Source organism: Thunnus maccoyii, chromosome 2, assembly GCF_910596095.1.
Source record: "Thunnus maccoyii chromosome 2, fThuMac1.1, whole genome shotgun sequence".
Lineage (NCBI taxonomy): Eukaryota > Metazoa > Chordata > Actinopteri > Scombriformes > Scombridae > Thunnus > Thunnus maccoyii.
The window spans coordinates 16,204,225-16,221,853 of NC_056534.1; the positions used below are offsets into that span (position 1 = coordinate 16,204,225).

At 38.4% G+C, this 17,629-nt stretch overlaps 1 protein-coding gene across 1 annotated transcript in view; it reads right to left on the reverse strand.

The window, feature by feature from the left end:
- Positions 1 to 3,177: 3,177 nt before the first annotated feature.
- Positions 3,178 to 17,629, reverse strand: part of gstcd (glutathione S-transferase, C-terminal domain containing) — a 47,385-nt gene continuing 32,933 nt past the window's right edge. Inside the window, exons 9-12 of the mRNA XM_042425945.1 lie at positions 13,401 to 13,534; positions 9,081 to 9,111; positions 6,986 to 7,055; positions 3,178 to 3,552 (exon numbers count right to left, since the gene is read on the reverse strand). Coding sequence (XP_042281879.1) covers positions 3,362 to 3,552; positions 6,986 to 7,055; positions 9,081 to 9,111; positions 13,401 to 13,534 — 426 coding nt within the window. The 3' untranslated portion in view covers positions 3,178 to 3,361. The remainder of the gene's footprint in view (positions 3,553 to 6,985; positions 7,056 to 9,080; positions 9,112 to 13,400; positions 13,535 to 17,629) is intronic.

The window sequence follows — 17,629 nt, forward strand, 5'->3', positions numbered from 1 at the left end:
TTATTTTGTTCATTTCACAGCACTGAAAAATTACATTTGAAAAATTGAACAGCAGCATGTCTTCCCATAAATTATGTGGGGTAACTGAGAAAATATTGTATGTATTTGGCGGATTTGGGTGGACTCACCCTTTAATGAACCCTCAGGGGCAAACGAGCCATTATGTTACATTTTGAGCAACACAGACTATGCTACTGCAGAAACAAGTAGGCAATAAACATAAAAAAACTGGTCTGGGGTTGCATAAATGTGACGACAGATGTGTCAAGAAGATGAAAAGCATCATAGATTACAAAATATTGTGCAAAATAACAGCAGCTGGGACTAAAGAGGAAATGTGTGCATAATAATGTGTTGTTATTCTGAACTCCTATAATTATGCTATGAATTCCTTGTTGGAAAAAAAATATATATATATATATGAAATGACCTACGTTTTATTAGTGGTAATGCATGAGAAGTCATAAAGCAGGAAGCATGCTATTTAAGATAACGGCAAGGGCAACACCGAGGTCTCTTGTACCCATTTTGTTAGGGCTTGTACTTTACTTCAGTGCCTGCTATAGTAATGTAGAACACATAAACAAGGTCACTGTTTGTCAAAAGGGAAAATTCATACCAACAGGGGAGGGACCCCAGTGAACTGTTGCAGACAAATGGCTATAAACACTGCCAGTGTAATGAAATGGAAAAACTGTTGTCTGAAACACCAAAATTAGTTAAATTTTAATTACAAGTAATAACTGAAGTCAATAAAACAATGAAAGCTCCATTATTTCCTGGTAGTGTTTTTCTGCTGCAACAAATTATGCACTTCAGAGATACTTTTGAAAACCTCCACTGATGGTGTAGAGAGCAACTTAGTGGAAATTATTTCACATTCAAGTCTTAAGTCAAGATTTAATGTTAATAGTTCAAGGTTTTGGGGAACATGTTTATTCGCTTTCTTGCTGACAGTTAGATGAGAAGATCAATGTCACTCTCACATCAGTCTGGAAGTGTGAAACTACAGCCAGGAGACAGTTAGCTTAGCTTAGCATAAAGACTGGAAATAGCAGAAAACCACTGATAAATCGGCCAGGCTATTAGCTCAGTACAGATGTATCGTATCGGCTTATATATCATATGATTAATGACAAGAAATTGAACTACAGAAGTAACAAAGATACTGTATGTTTGAGACAGTGTCACCATTCTATAGTTTTCCCACCAGAGAGTAGCCACAACATCCTGCCCAGTACATTTCGTGGTCACAACTGTTACAAAAACAACAAAATTGTTTATATTATGGGTTGTGTAAAGAAAATGAATACCAACCGATGTATAATTATCAGATTTTTTAAAACTCTCAAATATCAATATCTGTATCAGCCTCAAAAATCCAATATTGGTCGGGCTATACGAGAGTGACGTCCTGGAGTCACTGCTAGTTGCCTGGCAGGAAGTCATTATGCAGGCCAATAAATAGTGCAGCAAATAAACGCCATTAAAACCACAACTTGTCATTTTTACACTTTGGTTTTTGTACGAATTAAAGAAATAAAATGTAGCATGTTAATTAGTGAGCTTTGGAAGGCAGATTTTGTCACCTTTTGTCTTTTCCCAGTCTTTACACCACAGTTATATATAACTTTTGTACACAGTAACTTTTGGCAAGAAAGCAAATAAGTGTATTTCCCAAAATGTCAACTATTCCTTTTTCTGCTGATTTATAAAGGCTACTCACTGTGTAAATGGTAAGACAATAAATAATGCACTGAAATTTTGTTCAGTTACAGCTTCATTTTGGTCCAAAAATGCATAAATTCATTTGTTATGAATTCAGCTGATATTGTGCACCCTTTGAATTGAGATTTACACAATAAAAAAATGCATTCAGCCCAGTGTGTCATGACATGATATGCTGTAGTGCTAGAAAGGCCTCCTGAATCAAGCTAAGAATTACCAAAAACAGCTGCACATTGAAAAAAAAAAGCCTCAGATTTCTCACCTATTCAGTCTAAACAAAGAATTTTGTCACCCTCCAGCCCTGGGTGTTTGGGTTGAGTCGACCCACTTCACGCCTCAATATTCTTTCTCTCATGCAATCTTTAAGTACTGCCACCTCTCCTTTGTGCCTATATGCATTTCTGTAATGTGCACTTGTGAAGAGCCGCAAGCATGAACAGGGAGTCAGACGTCTCCTTCTGAAATAATTCCAGTCCTTGGAAGGAGCTGTGTCTTTGGCCATTCACCTCAGGATAGATTGACTCTGCTGACTGAATTCAGATGAGCTCGATGCTGGAAAAGCCTCCACCTCTCTCGTCTATTCCCTCCAGTGTGAGCTGGAAAAGTGGCTCTCCGGCTACCTCCCCAGATTTCTCAAGCAGCTGCAATACACTGTCAAAAGGTGACAACCCAGGATTTCTCAGATAAACAGATGACCAGTGTCACCTGTGAGAATGAAAGCTTAAGGGGCTACAGTGTGTCTACAGTATACAGAATGGAAATAGGGAGCGAATTGTGTGATTTTCAGCTACTAGGCTCTGTACACCGCGCATCTAATCAAGCACACTGACCTTTTTGCCAGTATCATAAAATATTCATTGCTGCTGAATGTATTACGGGTTGCATACCATATTCACATTCATTCTTTATGAGGAATAATCAGTTTCTCTGTAGAACCATGACAAATGCTGTATTTTACCTGATGTGATATGAGTTTAAATCCAGTTTCTCCCTCTCTATATACAGAGGAGAGGTAGATAATTCCCCATCTCATCTTTAAGTGCAGATGACTACTTAGTGTTGAATTTTTCTTTTTTCTGTTAATACCTGGCAGCTGAGGGAGCTCACTGCGGGGTTCTATCACAGAGGGCCATATACAGACTATTTGCAAAAACAGCATGTGGAAGAATATGTACTTAATTCACAATGTGGGTGTGTAATTCCTGCTGCTTCTGTTTATGCTGACAGCTTGATCACCCAGTTTAGGTAAATATACAAACATAAAATAGTGAGAGGCTGGCGAGAGACTTGAGCTCTTCTTATACAACTTGGCGCCTAATAATTGAGAGTATCTGAATGAGGAGTGGAGTATTTCTCAGAGAGCACTCTTCCACATGTGTAATTAATAAAATAAACTTAAACTTTCAGTCTGAAAGAGATCTTAGAAGATGACTTGTGATAGTCCAGAAATAAAAAGCAAACATCTCTTTTATTTCAGAGGTAAAAAATAAATAAAAAGACAATGTTGCCGGTGGATAAAAAACAGTTGCATTCTCAGCACTGTCATGGCAAAGCCAGGTGCCACAGATGCTGGGTACTTTATCAGACTCTGGGGACACTGAAGATGCTGTGCTGTACACTGGTGCTTGCGGTTCTAATTATGCGCCAGTGCTTCCACATGGCTAGCACCCTCATCTAGTCCACTCTTCTGTGGCGACCTTCCCACCAGCATGTTGTTCTTTGGTGAGCAACTCTCAGGCTCCATGGTCATCACCCGCACTGAGTACCCATGTGTCTCTGCTGCCCATGAGCGGTCCAAGTCTACCAGGCCCATACACTGCTTACCTGGTGTGACACACAAAGAAAAATGATAACATTATATCATCCACAAAAAGAGACATTATCAAGCATTTACTAAATAATCTCTTCCAAATTTTACCTGATTGTACTTACAGGGAGGGATAAAATAAGAGAGACACCTATTTTAGAGTTCAATCAACACTGAATATTGAAATATTAGACTATTTAAGGCTGATGCAAAATGGATATTTAAAGCTCGAAGAGTGCACTCAGTAGAGTGCAGATCAGACGTCTGTGCAGTCAAGATGGCGGCGAAGATAACAGAAACAGGGTTTTATTCATCTTGTATTGTGCCTAACTTTAGTGGATCATAACATGTCGGGTATGGAATTAATCTGCAGATGATCCGGTTCAAGATAAGACCAAACTATTCTATGGAGGTCAGATTTTGAGCCTAACAACAACAGATCAGGTAAGCCTTGTTTTTAGCCTAGCTGATTGCATGAAATGCCTTTTGCTATGTCACAATATATAATGTAAAATGGTGAGGACTGCTGAAAAGATGAAAGTCTAAGCTTTACGATGGGCTCATAAGGAATGGCATTATAAAATAGGTTTTCCAAAAATTATGAATCACCGCAACCATGAAAGGTCCTTGAGCATACAGACATAAATGTGCACAAAAAATATTAGGCTGATGGGTCCAGTAGTATGCTGCTATTAGTTACGGACAGATACACATACACACACACACACACACAAACACACACACACACACACACACACAAACACACACACACACACACACACACACACAGATACTTTAAAATATTTGACAGGATATTTTACAGTTAGTAAACTGTCATCAAATTTGTCAGTAACTACACAGCAAATTGTGAACACTAACCTAGTGAATGTAAATATTGTAACAAATAAAAAAACAACAATAATCAGACTTGAAGTATATTAAAACCTGTCAAATATACACACTGCAATTTCTTTTTGCACATCTGCCAACATACATATAAAATAAGGCAAAAACCTGAATAAAAAAATGGAAGAACATTCACCAAGTTTGCAAATGCTTCCCCACACACTGTATGTACTAAAGGACAAAATTAACATCCGTCATGCACTGTTACATGTATAAAAATGCATAACAGGCCTAGTTGACCTCAATTTTTGACCAAAATGTCAAGATGAGGAGATATTGACATTATCCAAGGATGAAACATTTCTGTCCTGACAGGAATGATCTTTTCCAGGATGACAGTGTCCCTATCCACAGGGCACAAGGAGGTCACTGAATGGCTTGATTAAAATTACAATGATGTGATTCATATGCAGTTACCAGATTTCAGCCCAATTGAACTGAACACCTATGGGAGGGGAGAATTTAGACAGTGGTCTCCACTAAACGAGACACTAAAAAAAAAAAAAAAAAAACACTTAATAAGGGAATATCTCTTGGAAGAATGGTTTTCATCCCTCCAGTAGAGATCCAGTGACTTGGTGAAACTATGCCAAGGTGCACTGAAGTGTTTCCAGAGACTCACAATGGCAGTTCTGATATTCCTTAAAAGAGTACGTCACTGATTTAACATTAAACATACTGTACTGTCAGACTCACAATGAACAGTTAAACAAAAGTATCAAAAATATGACTTATATTTTTTTATTCCATGCATTCTTCTTTCTTTTCAAATCCTGGTGCCTATTTTACCCACAGTGCAACTCGCCTGATGACTGTTTGGCAGGGGATTCGGGTGTGTTATGCAAACCCCCAGGAACAGTGCCGGGCTGTGAAGCCAATTTGACACAGTGGCCAGACCGTGTAATTACAACTTCCAGGTCTGTCATGTAATGCACGCTGGCCAAAAAGCATTTTTCCCATACATAATCACTGGAAAAGGAGTGGCTGTAAAACAGTGAATACTTTTTTTTAATTATCAGAATTCGATCCATTCATTCCAGTAACATTTGGAAAGCCTAAAAGAGCTGCATGATTAAATTATTTTATCCCTATTCAAGCGAACGAGGAGCCAACTGGAAGGCAGCTGGCTCGGCCAGCGGAAATCTCGGATGAGCTGGAGAAGGATATGGTTACCCTACCAGCGGCTAATGTAGCCTTGAGCTGCTGGGCTCAGACAGAGAAGAGGAGTCGACTATGGAGGTCTAATAACCTCACTTGTTTGTTTGTCTTTTTAAATGTCTGTATAACACCTTGACACTGCTTCATGTATAAATCGTACTATGTCAAAACATGTTTTGGATTTGCCTAACTCCACATCCCTAGATGTTTTTCATTTTCAAACCAAGACCTGTTGACAGACTTTGATGTGTAAAAAAGGCACACTTCCCTTTTAAATGTGTCACCCTTCTGTACACGCTGATAACAATGCAGTATAGCTAAACCAACATTGTGAGATTAGCATGCCGTTATATCAGTCAGGCTCTAATTACAACCATTACAAAACAGTATTTATTTTAGGGCTACTGTATTTATTCACCAATTGTAAGATGTTCCTGTTATGGTCCATTTCCTGTATGTTCCCAACAGTAACACGTATTATGTGCTGATTATGGCACTTGTCTATTAGGATTTCCTATAAGACAGACTTCAAATGTATCATGCAGTTTAGCAGTTAGGTAGCAGGTGGCAGACAGTAAATGGGAGCTTTGGTCTGCCGTGCTGCCTATATGGACACAGTCACACTGGCAGGTTCTGGAGAGATGAGATCCAACATGGTTAGAAAATGTTAGTGGGAGAGATTGAGCCCTGTTAAGTGATATAAAACAGAAATCACGGTGACAGGTGGTGTCAGGTACATATGAAAGGGCTTCAGACTGACGAGGCATCGGGGAGCCTCCTCAGATTCAGAGTGAGGCTTTGATAAGCTGGAGAGCTATCAGGGTGAAGAGAGTCCTCAACATAATGAAACACTGTAGTGAGCTTCACCGCAGGCCTGGAGGTTTCAGTCTGACAAAATACTTCCCTCTGAATCTGACAACCCTGATCCGGCAGCTGTTCACTGCAGCTGTTTTGTCGCACTGTAGAAATCCTTGCATTAACATTTTTCACCTTTCACAAAAGTCTAGACCTTTTGAAAATATAGAACGAAGCAAGAAAGTCAGAGAGTAATAAATCTCAGAAGACATTTTTAAAACATCAATATGTACTACGAAAACTATTTAGGTGTGGAAAAAAAAATCACATGTCAATTTGACACGCTAATGTTCTTCACACTGAAAAATTGGCACTGAGATTCTGAGCTGGCAAGGTCACGTATTTTAGGGTCCTAAATTTAAATAACAAAATGTAGTATAAAAATTCAGATTTAAAAAAAATGCTGTGCCATTACAACCGAAAAAACTCCTAATAAATATCAATGTATTAAGCATCTCTATTGTCAGACATAACAGTAACAGGTACAGTAGGTAATTGTTTAGGTATAAGGTGGAAGATTATGAGCAGTACCTATAAGTCGCCTCTCAGGAGGGAGCTGGACAGCAGTTTGGTCTGCAAAGCGGCACAGGATCATGTGTTCCTGAAATAAAGGACAGAGAATGTATACATGAACTTTACATTCCAGATGAAACCTGGTAATTTATTTCTCACCACAGGACAAGTTTTTCCGTCCTGTGTTTACCTCGCTACAGTTCACCGAACAAGTGACTCGGGAGAGCGGTTAGTCATCTCTAACCTGCTTCCACTTAAATTGATTCCATTCTTCACTCTACGGGGTTGACGCTGAATGCAAGGCCACGGAGCAGGTGCTTAAAGTTAGCGCTGAGCACCAATATCTCACACCATTAGCCCTTTATTCCAGCGATACACCATTTGTCAGTGTGCTGTCATTCTGTTTAACTACTGTAGTTCAGGAAGGACAACTAAGGTTTTGCTATAAAACAATGTATTGTCGATTTTATTTCTGCAAGTGCCGGCAAGGGGTTTGAGAGCAGACACACCAACAAATGGGTTTTGCTCAGGGAGGCCAAAAGAATGGCAAATACCAACCATGATTACTGAAAGCAAAACCATAGTAGGAGACAAGGGAGATTTAGAGCTCAAGTTTAAAGTGGCAGATAATGTGTCTGTTGGTTTAAACAGAATATAGATTTTTCCTGCTCTTATATAAAGCTTCTTATTTCCAAACAGAAAATATGGCAATTTTGATTTCTTTTGCTCACTGGGCTTTTGGACAAATGGCAGAAAAATCACATCTCACTTTCACAGAAATGTACAATTGCGCAGTGTCTTGTAAATACTACATAATCCTCTATGCATCGAAAGCCCTGTCAGTAAAAATCTGTTTCTTTCCAGCGCACAAAAGACAGTTAGAGGTGGTCCGATGTTGTGACATGTCAACTCTTGAGGTTGCCATGGCTAGGACCTGCAGCGACTTTTGCAGAGATTCTCCCCAGGGGCACTGACAGGTCCCATACATCATCATAGGAGGGGCCCTCCCAGAGCACAGTGCTGTGTCTGTGCTGAGCGATAAGGGATTGAGAGACTGGAGGGTGTGAGCCTCCCACTAGTAACTGCCTGGGAAAACTTTGCTTCCAAGACAGTGATGAGCACAGTGATCTCATTAATTCTTAATGTTTGATAAAATAAATGAAACAAAGGAAAGCAATATCATAGAAACATGCAGAAATTGATAAATTGGTGTTTCATAATTACCCACACAGGGAATGTTTAATATTGAATTTCACAAAAATAATACAGGATACTAATAATTATGAAACATTATGCTAATAACTCTCTGCTCAATCATCTAACAACTGCAGCTAGGTTAACATATTTCCAATTCATTCAACACTATTAACTCTGAAATGCACATATTTTTCCATGTATGTATATATAAATAAAATAAAGTAAAACCTACATTTACACAGGAATAGCAGTTAAGTTTAATATGCCTCCATAAAATTGTTGGAAGTTATGCTATAGCTTGTGATGCAAAAGTGACATCCTTTTAATATAGTTGACCGCTTTTGATTGGAAGTCACTGGTTCACTAGCTAGTAGTTACTAAAAACATAGGATGGACTTTGTACACCAACTTAGTAATGAATTTACGAATAGATGGTGCAACCCAATCCAAGTGTGTCTCTGCATGTCAATTTGTTTCTTATTTGTCTAAACATTTGTCAGAATCTCAACAGGCTGCTGTGTTTGCTTTGTGTTGACAATTGTGGTATGAGAAAGCAATTTCACCTTTCATTGGGTCATCGCTCTCCAGGTCCAGACATGTACATCTATAAATTTTTAACTAAATCCTTCTGATTCATTTTACTTCTACTGAAGCACCAGTATCTTAATTAAGATGCAATTAGTGGAAAAGAAAAACTTGTCTCATTGTGTTGTAACATAGTACGTAAGACTCTAATGAACAAGATTTTTAAAAACAAGTCATGACCCATGAAGGAGTCTTTAAATGTGCACACAGTGAAATGAATCGAAAGTAAAAATTGACTTGGTGTAATTTAATATTCTGTACTTGGTATTTTGCTTCAGTGCAAATAAATAACAAATGGAAAAGAGGGATTTCAACCCATTTAAAAGCCTACCTTATAAGAAAGAGTCTCTTGGAATCTTTTGCTGTTAAAAAAGAAACAGAAAAAAACAAGATATTTTGATGTTACAGTGAAGTGATTAAGACATAAGAGCAAAACATATAAACATTTATTTGTTTTGTGTACTGTATATTCGCTTAGGTCTGGTAAAGAGATTTTATTTTTAAGGAAAATCTCTTTACAAACAACCTGGGAATATGTATCACTTAATCTGAAGCTCAACAAAACTCAAACATGCATTTTCTCTAAAATTAACCACTTTCTCTCTGGGAAAGAAGGTCTTTTGTAAAAACAAGGGTTTTACTATGACATGGGAACAGAGGCGGTTTGTTTGTGATGGTTAAATGCAGTCAGATCTTGGTTAGAGCTAATTAAAAATCAACATGAAGAGGGTTAGGAGGCCATCCAGGTCAAACGGAAAGAAGTCTTAAGTTTAACTTGAACTGTTAGGGCCTTAATGAAATGGGCAGTTTCACAGCTCATTAAAACCTGTGAACTGTCTGGAATGTCGACACCTGCAGAATATCCACGAGTACCTGGAACATGACCTGAGGGGAAAACACTAAAAGTAGCAAGACGAAGATTGACACAGTCAGGTGCAAAGGGCCCTAACACCGCATGACTGCCCTCCGGAAACACAACTTCTTGTTGTACGTTACAGCTGCAAACTTTTTTTTTTTTTTTGTCATTCTTTAATATTTTACGAGGAGTCTGGGGGGTTTAAGTGTCAAGTTAGCAAAAGTGAGCAGAGGAAAAATGAAGTATGTGAACACTCCTAAATATTTATACTGTAGACTGAGGGTCTGCCTCAAGGCACAATTTTAGGGTCAGTAATACCACAGCCGCAGATAATATTTGCTGGCAGGGGTTCCTTAAAAATCACATATCAGAACACTGCAAACAATCAACAGTTTGCCCACTGCTCTACACCAATGTGCAAGGTATATTAAATTCCAGGTCTCCATAGTAACAATATCTTTACTTCATGCTACTAGTTAATTCAGTGGTGAAATGAATCCAAACATTCACATTACAGTGACAACAAACAAACTTATGTTGTTTCTTCCTGACTTCAAACTTTGTATAGTTATAAAGTCAGTGTTCACTAAATTTACTAGAATTAGCATCAATAAATTAAAACAGGTTGCACCACACAAACTATTTTTTATGTTGAGCTTAGCTGTCACTAATATTTACATGTTGTGTAGTTAGCTAAATTCAGTGTCAAAGCTAATATTCAGTTGCTAATATCGGACTCATTTGAAGAGTAATATGGATGAGATAATATGGTCAACACATCTGACCAGACACATGATAAAACGGTGTTTAATAATCATATAAACAGTAGAATATTTAAAATTGAATTTCACAAATATAACACAGTATACTACAAATTACAAAAAGTTACGCTAATAACTTTGTCATTAAGTTAACTTAACATCATTAAATTTGTGAATGACACCACCGTCATCGGCCTGATCACGGGGAATGATCAGTCAGCCTACAGAGACGAGGTAAGAACCTTGACATCATGGTGTCAGAACAACAACCTCCATCCAAGTCCAAGGAGATGGTGTTGGATTTCAGGAGGGTACACATTCTCATTTACATTCAGGAGGCACCTATGGAGAAAGTCAGCAGCAGAGTCAGGTTCCTCAGGGTCCACATCAGTGAGGATCTAAAGCGGTCAACTCATACTGAATCGATGGTGAGGACTGCAAACCAGCGCCTCTTTTTCCTCAGGAGACTGAGGAAGTTTGGAATGGACAGGAGGATACTCTGCAACTTTTACAGATGCACCACTGAGAGTGTCCACTCTGGCTGCATCATGGCATGGTATGGGAGCAGCTCCAAGCAGGGCCGCAAAGCCCTGCAGAGAATAATCAAGCACCCCAACTACCTCAGCTACAGACTCATTTCACTGCTACAACCGGGCAAGCGGTATAGAAGAATCAGAGCAAGATCCAGCAGGTTCAGAGACATTCTCTATCCACGAGACATCAGACTGTTGAACTCTGGTACTTTGTGAACATAAACAATACACACACACACACACACACACACACACACACACACACACACACACACACACACACACACACACACACACACACACACACACGGTGGTATAATATACAGTACTGTGCAATAGTTTTAGGCACTTAAGATGTTTAAATTCTTATCCATCATGAAATGCCATCAGAGAGGCGTCTGATCACTTCCAGATTTATTCTGCCGCATGACATCGACCCCAAACATACAGCATGAAGTCATAAAGAACTATTTACAAGAAGAGCAAGGAGTCCTGCAACAGATGGTATGGTTATTTTTTAAAGCATCCTCACTTTAATTCTGGTGCCTAAAACTTTTGCACAGTACTGTGTATTTGTATATATTTTAATTTGTCTCTTTCCTATCTTTCTCTTCTCACTCTCCTTTTTTTTTTTTTTTTAAATAATTGTAAATATTTCATGACATACTCTAATTGGAAGTTGAGCCAATTTCACTGCCTTCAATGCTGCCACCCGCTGTGTTGCTGTGCCTGTGACAATAAAAAGCCCTTGAATTTCTCTCTTTCTGCTAAATTATCTAACATCTGCATCTAGGTTAGCATGATATATTTCCCACTTATTCTAAACTAGAACACTACTAAATACATATTTTTCCATGTATGCTTCTATAAATAAAATAAAGTAATTCCTACATTTATAGAGGAATAGCAGCTAAGTTTAATATATTGTTTGCCCCATGAAACTGTAAGAGATGCTCCAGCTTGTAATGCAAACATTTGTTACAGTGACAACTATAAAAAAACCTTTTGAAAATGGATTACAATCTAAACCAGCCTTATGCTGTTTCTTTGGTAAGTAATCATAGTATAAATGGGATAATGGATTTTGAAGTGTGCTGTTATAGAAAATAATGGACTATGAGGAGGAAACACTATCCTGCCTCAGTCATTTAATGCTTTTTATCTTGGATGCATTACTTCTTACTTTACAGCATGTGATGATATCGTCCTTTACACAATATTTTCCCAAATATTAAGTTCATTTAAACACATGATAAACCAAGTATCAACCACTAGTCCAAGACCTATCAGATGATTACAGTTTATTACAACTTGCTTCAATATGAGAACACTGTGAGAAGTCCGACGGGGCCACCACGATCAAACAGGCTTTGAACAAACCCCCAGGTTAGCCAAACATATTTGGCCCAATGTAAAAGGTTTATTATAAAAATCCATCACAGCTTACAGACCAACTTCCTGGATAAACTTTGACCTACTTTGGCCATAGTTGTGCACACAGTTTTGTAGCACGCATGGATTACTATCGTTATTTAGTTTCAACTCCAGGTGGTTTAGATAATCTGGCTGCAAACTGTCTGGTTAACTACTTGTCTGATTGACCAGACCAGATCAGACCTATTTTTAACAATGTCGCTGTATAACCAGATCTTACTCTGGTGTGTACAATGTTATCATAACCAATAGAAATGATGGCAAAACTACAAAAATAAGACCCAAATTGTAATAAACTGGAACATCTCTTGTGACATTAGGGACAATTAGGTTTCCATAGTGAGTGGAAATAAAGTTGACTAATTTGCTGCTACAACACAACAGCAGCTTTGTCTTTGTTTTCAGTAAGCTAGAGTTCGTGATTCTTAAGCTATTACAGTACCATTAGTCAACAGACTGCTGCTATAGCAACCGGATCAACATCATTAAAGTACACCCTCTCATTTCACTTCTCCATCTCTGCTGCTGCTTCTTCCATCTCTATGCAAACAGGATTCAGCTTGCATCACCAAGGATTCAGACTAATGGTTAATTCTGCTTAACACAAAATCTCATAAAAGAACTTCCAACAAGAACAGCATTTCTTATTTGTACCTACAACTGGATTATTCTGTCACTCTGCACAGTAAAATCCATGACAGCCTCTGCATGGAGAGCGCTATTCTCTGTTGCTGATAGAATAAGGCTGAGATTGAAAAGGTGAGGGGTGGATCCTGTTGTGAAGGCGATGTGACACTGCTGCCTCACACTGTCAACGGTGATGATAAGAGACGGGAGGTGAACAAAAAGCAGTGACAAGAGACATAGATTCTGTGTATGTGTGAGAGAGAGCGAGAGAATGAGTCTGAGCCCTAAAGAGACACTAAAGAAATCACTAGGAGAGAAGAAAAGAGAAGAGAAGAACCAATAGGATCTAACAAGAAAACAACAAGGTCAGAAACAACGTTTTAAAAAGCAGAGAACCAGAGGCGTGACGCTGGACTGAGGTGATACGAGCAGGTACAGACCTCCTGGGGAAGGAGAACTTGATTGCGTTAGGGACGAAGCCGTAGCAACAAGGGCTGATGACAAAGGCGGCTCCTGCCTGGATGCAATGCTCCATCACCATGTCTGTTGCAACACCACATGCATGAAGGGCAACCTGAGGTGAAATACACAAGAAAACAAACAAATGAAGTGTTACTTTCACAATTAAAATCTTTCTTGAAAACCTTCTTGGTCCAACAAGACCAAAAGCTAAAAGCACTTGAGAGCATGCACTCAGTCCCATTGATTACTTCATAATGGCTGTATCTATGCTCTCAAAGGTGCACATCAGGAGAGTTAGAGCTCACAAAATGTATTAGAGCTTTAGGTGCTGAGACACGAATGCATCGGGATCCCTACTGAGTGGGTAAACTGTGTGTGGAGATGAACACCTAGCTATGCATTAGTAACGGTGTGGTTATATGTTAGATTATGTAAAGCGACTAAAGACCCAATATTATGGCTTGTCTGTATTCCAGTCAGCTCTTTTGCCCAGTACATCTGCAAAAATACATTATGAATCCTCAAAGGCAATGAGTTTAATATCCAAAGTACAGATTTCCTCTCAAGCGTACATTAGCTAAATAGATTCCCTGTTAATGGTCCAAATAAAATACATTATCAACAGTCTTATGTGACAATAGGTACTGGGCTCACTGAAATGTACCCCCGTCCAACTCAAGCAGGCACCTCAAACTTCTGTTATTGCCTTCCAAGAAGTTGTCACTTGGCGTCAGGGAGTCTGAAACTGAACTGCATGTTGCCTTGACAGCAGTGCCACAGAGCAGGAGTTCAGACCCTGTCAGGGCAGGGCTGAGCCAACACTGGCTGCAGCTCTAAAGATTAAGGAAGATACAGACACTCTAAACATGGCCAAACCCACTCAAAGAGTCAGGGGGGGTACATAAGCTCTGCCAGAAAGTTGCACGGCTGCGGCAATTCTTCAGCTCAAACTTGACAAGTAGGTATATACAGTCTGTGCATTGGAAAGAGCTTTTCTCATCTGCATGAAGAGCTCCACATACAGCTAGGATGTTTTTGGTCTCTGAACATTCATGAGCAAAGAATCATTTATTCCCCTTCAAAAAGATGTGCAATTATTTAAACATCAAGTTACTGAAGAAGAGCGTGCACATGAAAGAGCAACCAAAAATTAAAATTGGGGAATTAACATCAATTACCTGCATGGCCTTGCATCTATCTGACACCTAATTTTCTATCCTGCATTCATTCATGGCATAAGGGAAAAGCCTTATGTTATTTCAACAGCATGCTTCTGATAAGAAGGAGGGGTTGCTATCAAAGATTGAACGATGTTACATCCCCCACATCTAAAGCAAAAATAATTAACAAAGTACCATCACTCTTAGCCAGCTACTTAATGTTGCACATTAGTCAGGCTGTAGTAAATCCTAATTACATTTTATAACCTTTAGCCTTGATTTAAAACAAACCTCCATTCATGTAGGAGAAATGCACACAACTAATAATAAAACACATTGATATGTTTTGATTACTAATTATTCTTTTCTGATTCTTGACTTTGAAAACATCTTTGCTTTAACAATGGCTACAAATATGAAGCAATGTCCCAGCACAATGTACTTTGGGGTACTAATTTAAAATGGATAATGGAAGGTGCAAATCTATGCAATGCTGGTTTAAACCATTTTATAGTGGTCCATTATTTTATACATGCTCTCCTAAGCATTACTGCTGCACAGACATTTTACTGGGAGCAGAGATTATTAATTAATATGCAACAACAGAAAGACCAAGGGCCATTTATAAAACTGTGTTCTTTATTAATCTGTCTTTTGGAGAGCAGAAAAGCTGTTTGCATCTGTGTCTTTCTCTCAATAATCAAATCACAAAAAATAATGAGGCTACATTATTCACTCTTTTTTCAGTTTTAAATGTAAAGTTTTGTTTGCTGTACAGATTTCATAATGATGCACAGTATACGAATGATATTATCTGACCATTCAAGCAAACGAATCAGGTCCATCATCAGCAAGACTTTTATACCAGCAAAGCTTCAACACTATTGTTATGTGCCTTATTTTGTGTGTTTGTATACCAATATACAAATATATGTGTGCGTATTTGTGTGGAGCAGACTAGAGTAAATGTGATTAGATAGAATCAAAGAGTTGTTTTCCTCTCAAAGGTAGATGCAATGCTGCATTTCACTGGAGATAAACAGACTCTAAGAACCAAGAAAAAAAACACTGGAATCCTTAAATGACATCAGCTTTGGCATTACACCTGATAAAGCCTTATTGGAACTGATCAATACCCATTTTTACATAAGACTTAAGGCAATAACAGCAAGCGCATTTTCTTAGGTTAACTAAAAGAAACACCTGCAAACAATCAGACCTCAAGCAGAACAAATAATGAACCTGGTTCCAATAAAATCTAAATCAACTTCAAGCTCTAAAACTTTTCCTGACTCCGAGGTCTGTTGGCTTAATGTTATTTGACAGGAGAAAAAGATAAAAACTAAATACACTGCATGAACAGGCCAGTTCTGATACAAGTCTAACACCTGGGCCATGCCACTAGAGACAGGCAGAGCAGACACCGACTAAGAATACGGACACCTCAACTTAATTAGCCTGATTAAATTAACGTGACTAAAAATGGGACCATGTATTATACATAACGGGATTAAAGTTAGTGTGATGGGTGGCTCCTCCAGGTAGAAATATCAGTGTCATGCGGGAAGGAGCTTAGCCAAAGCAACAGCTGAGGCTGCATAAATGTTAAGCACCTCAAGCAATGCAAACATGACAAATCTAAGCACGTTTTAAAAATAAATCTTAACATTACAATAAAAATAAATAAAAATACGTGTGTGCATGCATTAACTTTCTGACTAGGTTACAAAATACACCCATATATTGTAGAGAGGAATTATCTATGCTTGTTTGTTTCTCACAAAGTGGAACAGGTCTCAGTGGAGTGACGATGCTGAAAGAATAGCTACTTCTAATTACAGCAGGTACACATATATTCCTATTTGTTCCAGAGAGAGTTAAAGTACAGCTACGAGAACAGCTCGCTTTTTTGAAACTGGGCTATGACACAAAGCAGGAAGATGGATCTTTCCAACATGTCTGGGGGAAGACACTGACCTGAGACACATGAATAATGACAATGATCAAGAGCGATGACGATAAAGATCCTATGGGAAAACAAAATGTCATCTGTGTCGAAATGGGAATTCAGTGATTCCACAGAAAGCAAAAAGACATTTTTTAAAATGGCAAGGACCAGTTTTTGTGCAACACAGCCAGATTCAAACAGCCCATAAACAACCACAGTTAAGGACCTATTTGGTCTAAATTGACAGTAATCAGCGAGATGTCAAGAGGTCTATAGATGAAGGTGGGTGTTTTAAATAGGACTGTCAAGGGTTTTGACTTGCTGTTGGAGAGTGCTACTCGGTGCTGAATTTTAGCTTGTATTAGCCCCATTAAGTATGGTTTGAAAGCTAGTAAAATGTTAATTTTGTTGTAGCGGGTAGCTGTGCAGAATTAAACACATTTACTAAGCCAGATATTTAAGCTTAACAAACACAAACAGGCAGAACTGCATTCTTGGCAGAGATGTCAGCGTGAAAAATGTGTGATGAATTAAGAAGTGAAAGGATGACATGTCCGAGTTGCCAGCATAAAACTTGAAATGTCTGGCAACCATTTTACTTTTTATTACAAACACTTTCCAAAGATCACACTTTCCTTTCCAAAAATTGGTCCTAAACCTTTAAAAGAGCACATATCTTAAGATCTTGGCAATATGTCCTTGAAAGCAAACCAGCAATATCTCTGGATAGGAGATTTATACAGTAAACAAGAACAAACAAAGACAAGAGAGCCATTAATATTTTTAATGGAGGAGATACTTTAACCCTAACATTACCTTTATCCTTCATTTTCTGGGTGAAACTACCTTTTAGCTGTCCAATAATCAAGGGGACAGTGGCATACTCTGCTTGACTGAAGTGCAGAGCACTAAAAGGGTTCTGATTAAATGCTCCACTCTGGGAAATGAAAAGCAATCTTAGCTGCTCTGACAAAAATAATTGCACGTTGGCATTTTCACTTTATAGAAAAAGATGAGGAAATGACATGTCTCTCCATCTCTCTGTGTGATGTGTGGCACTGGTTCTCTTAAATATATAAATATATTAAGATTAAAAATA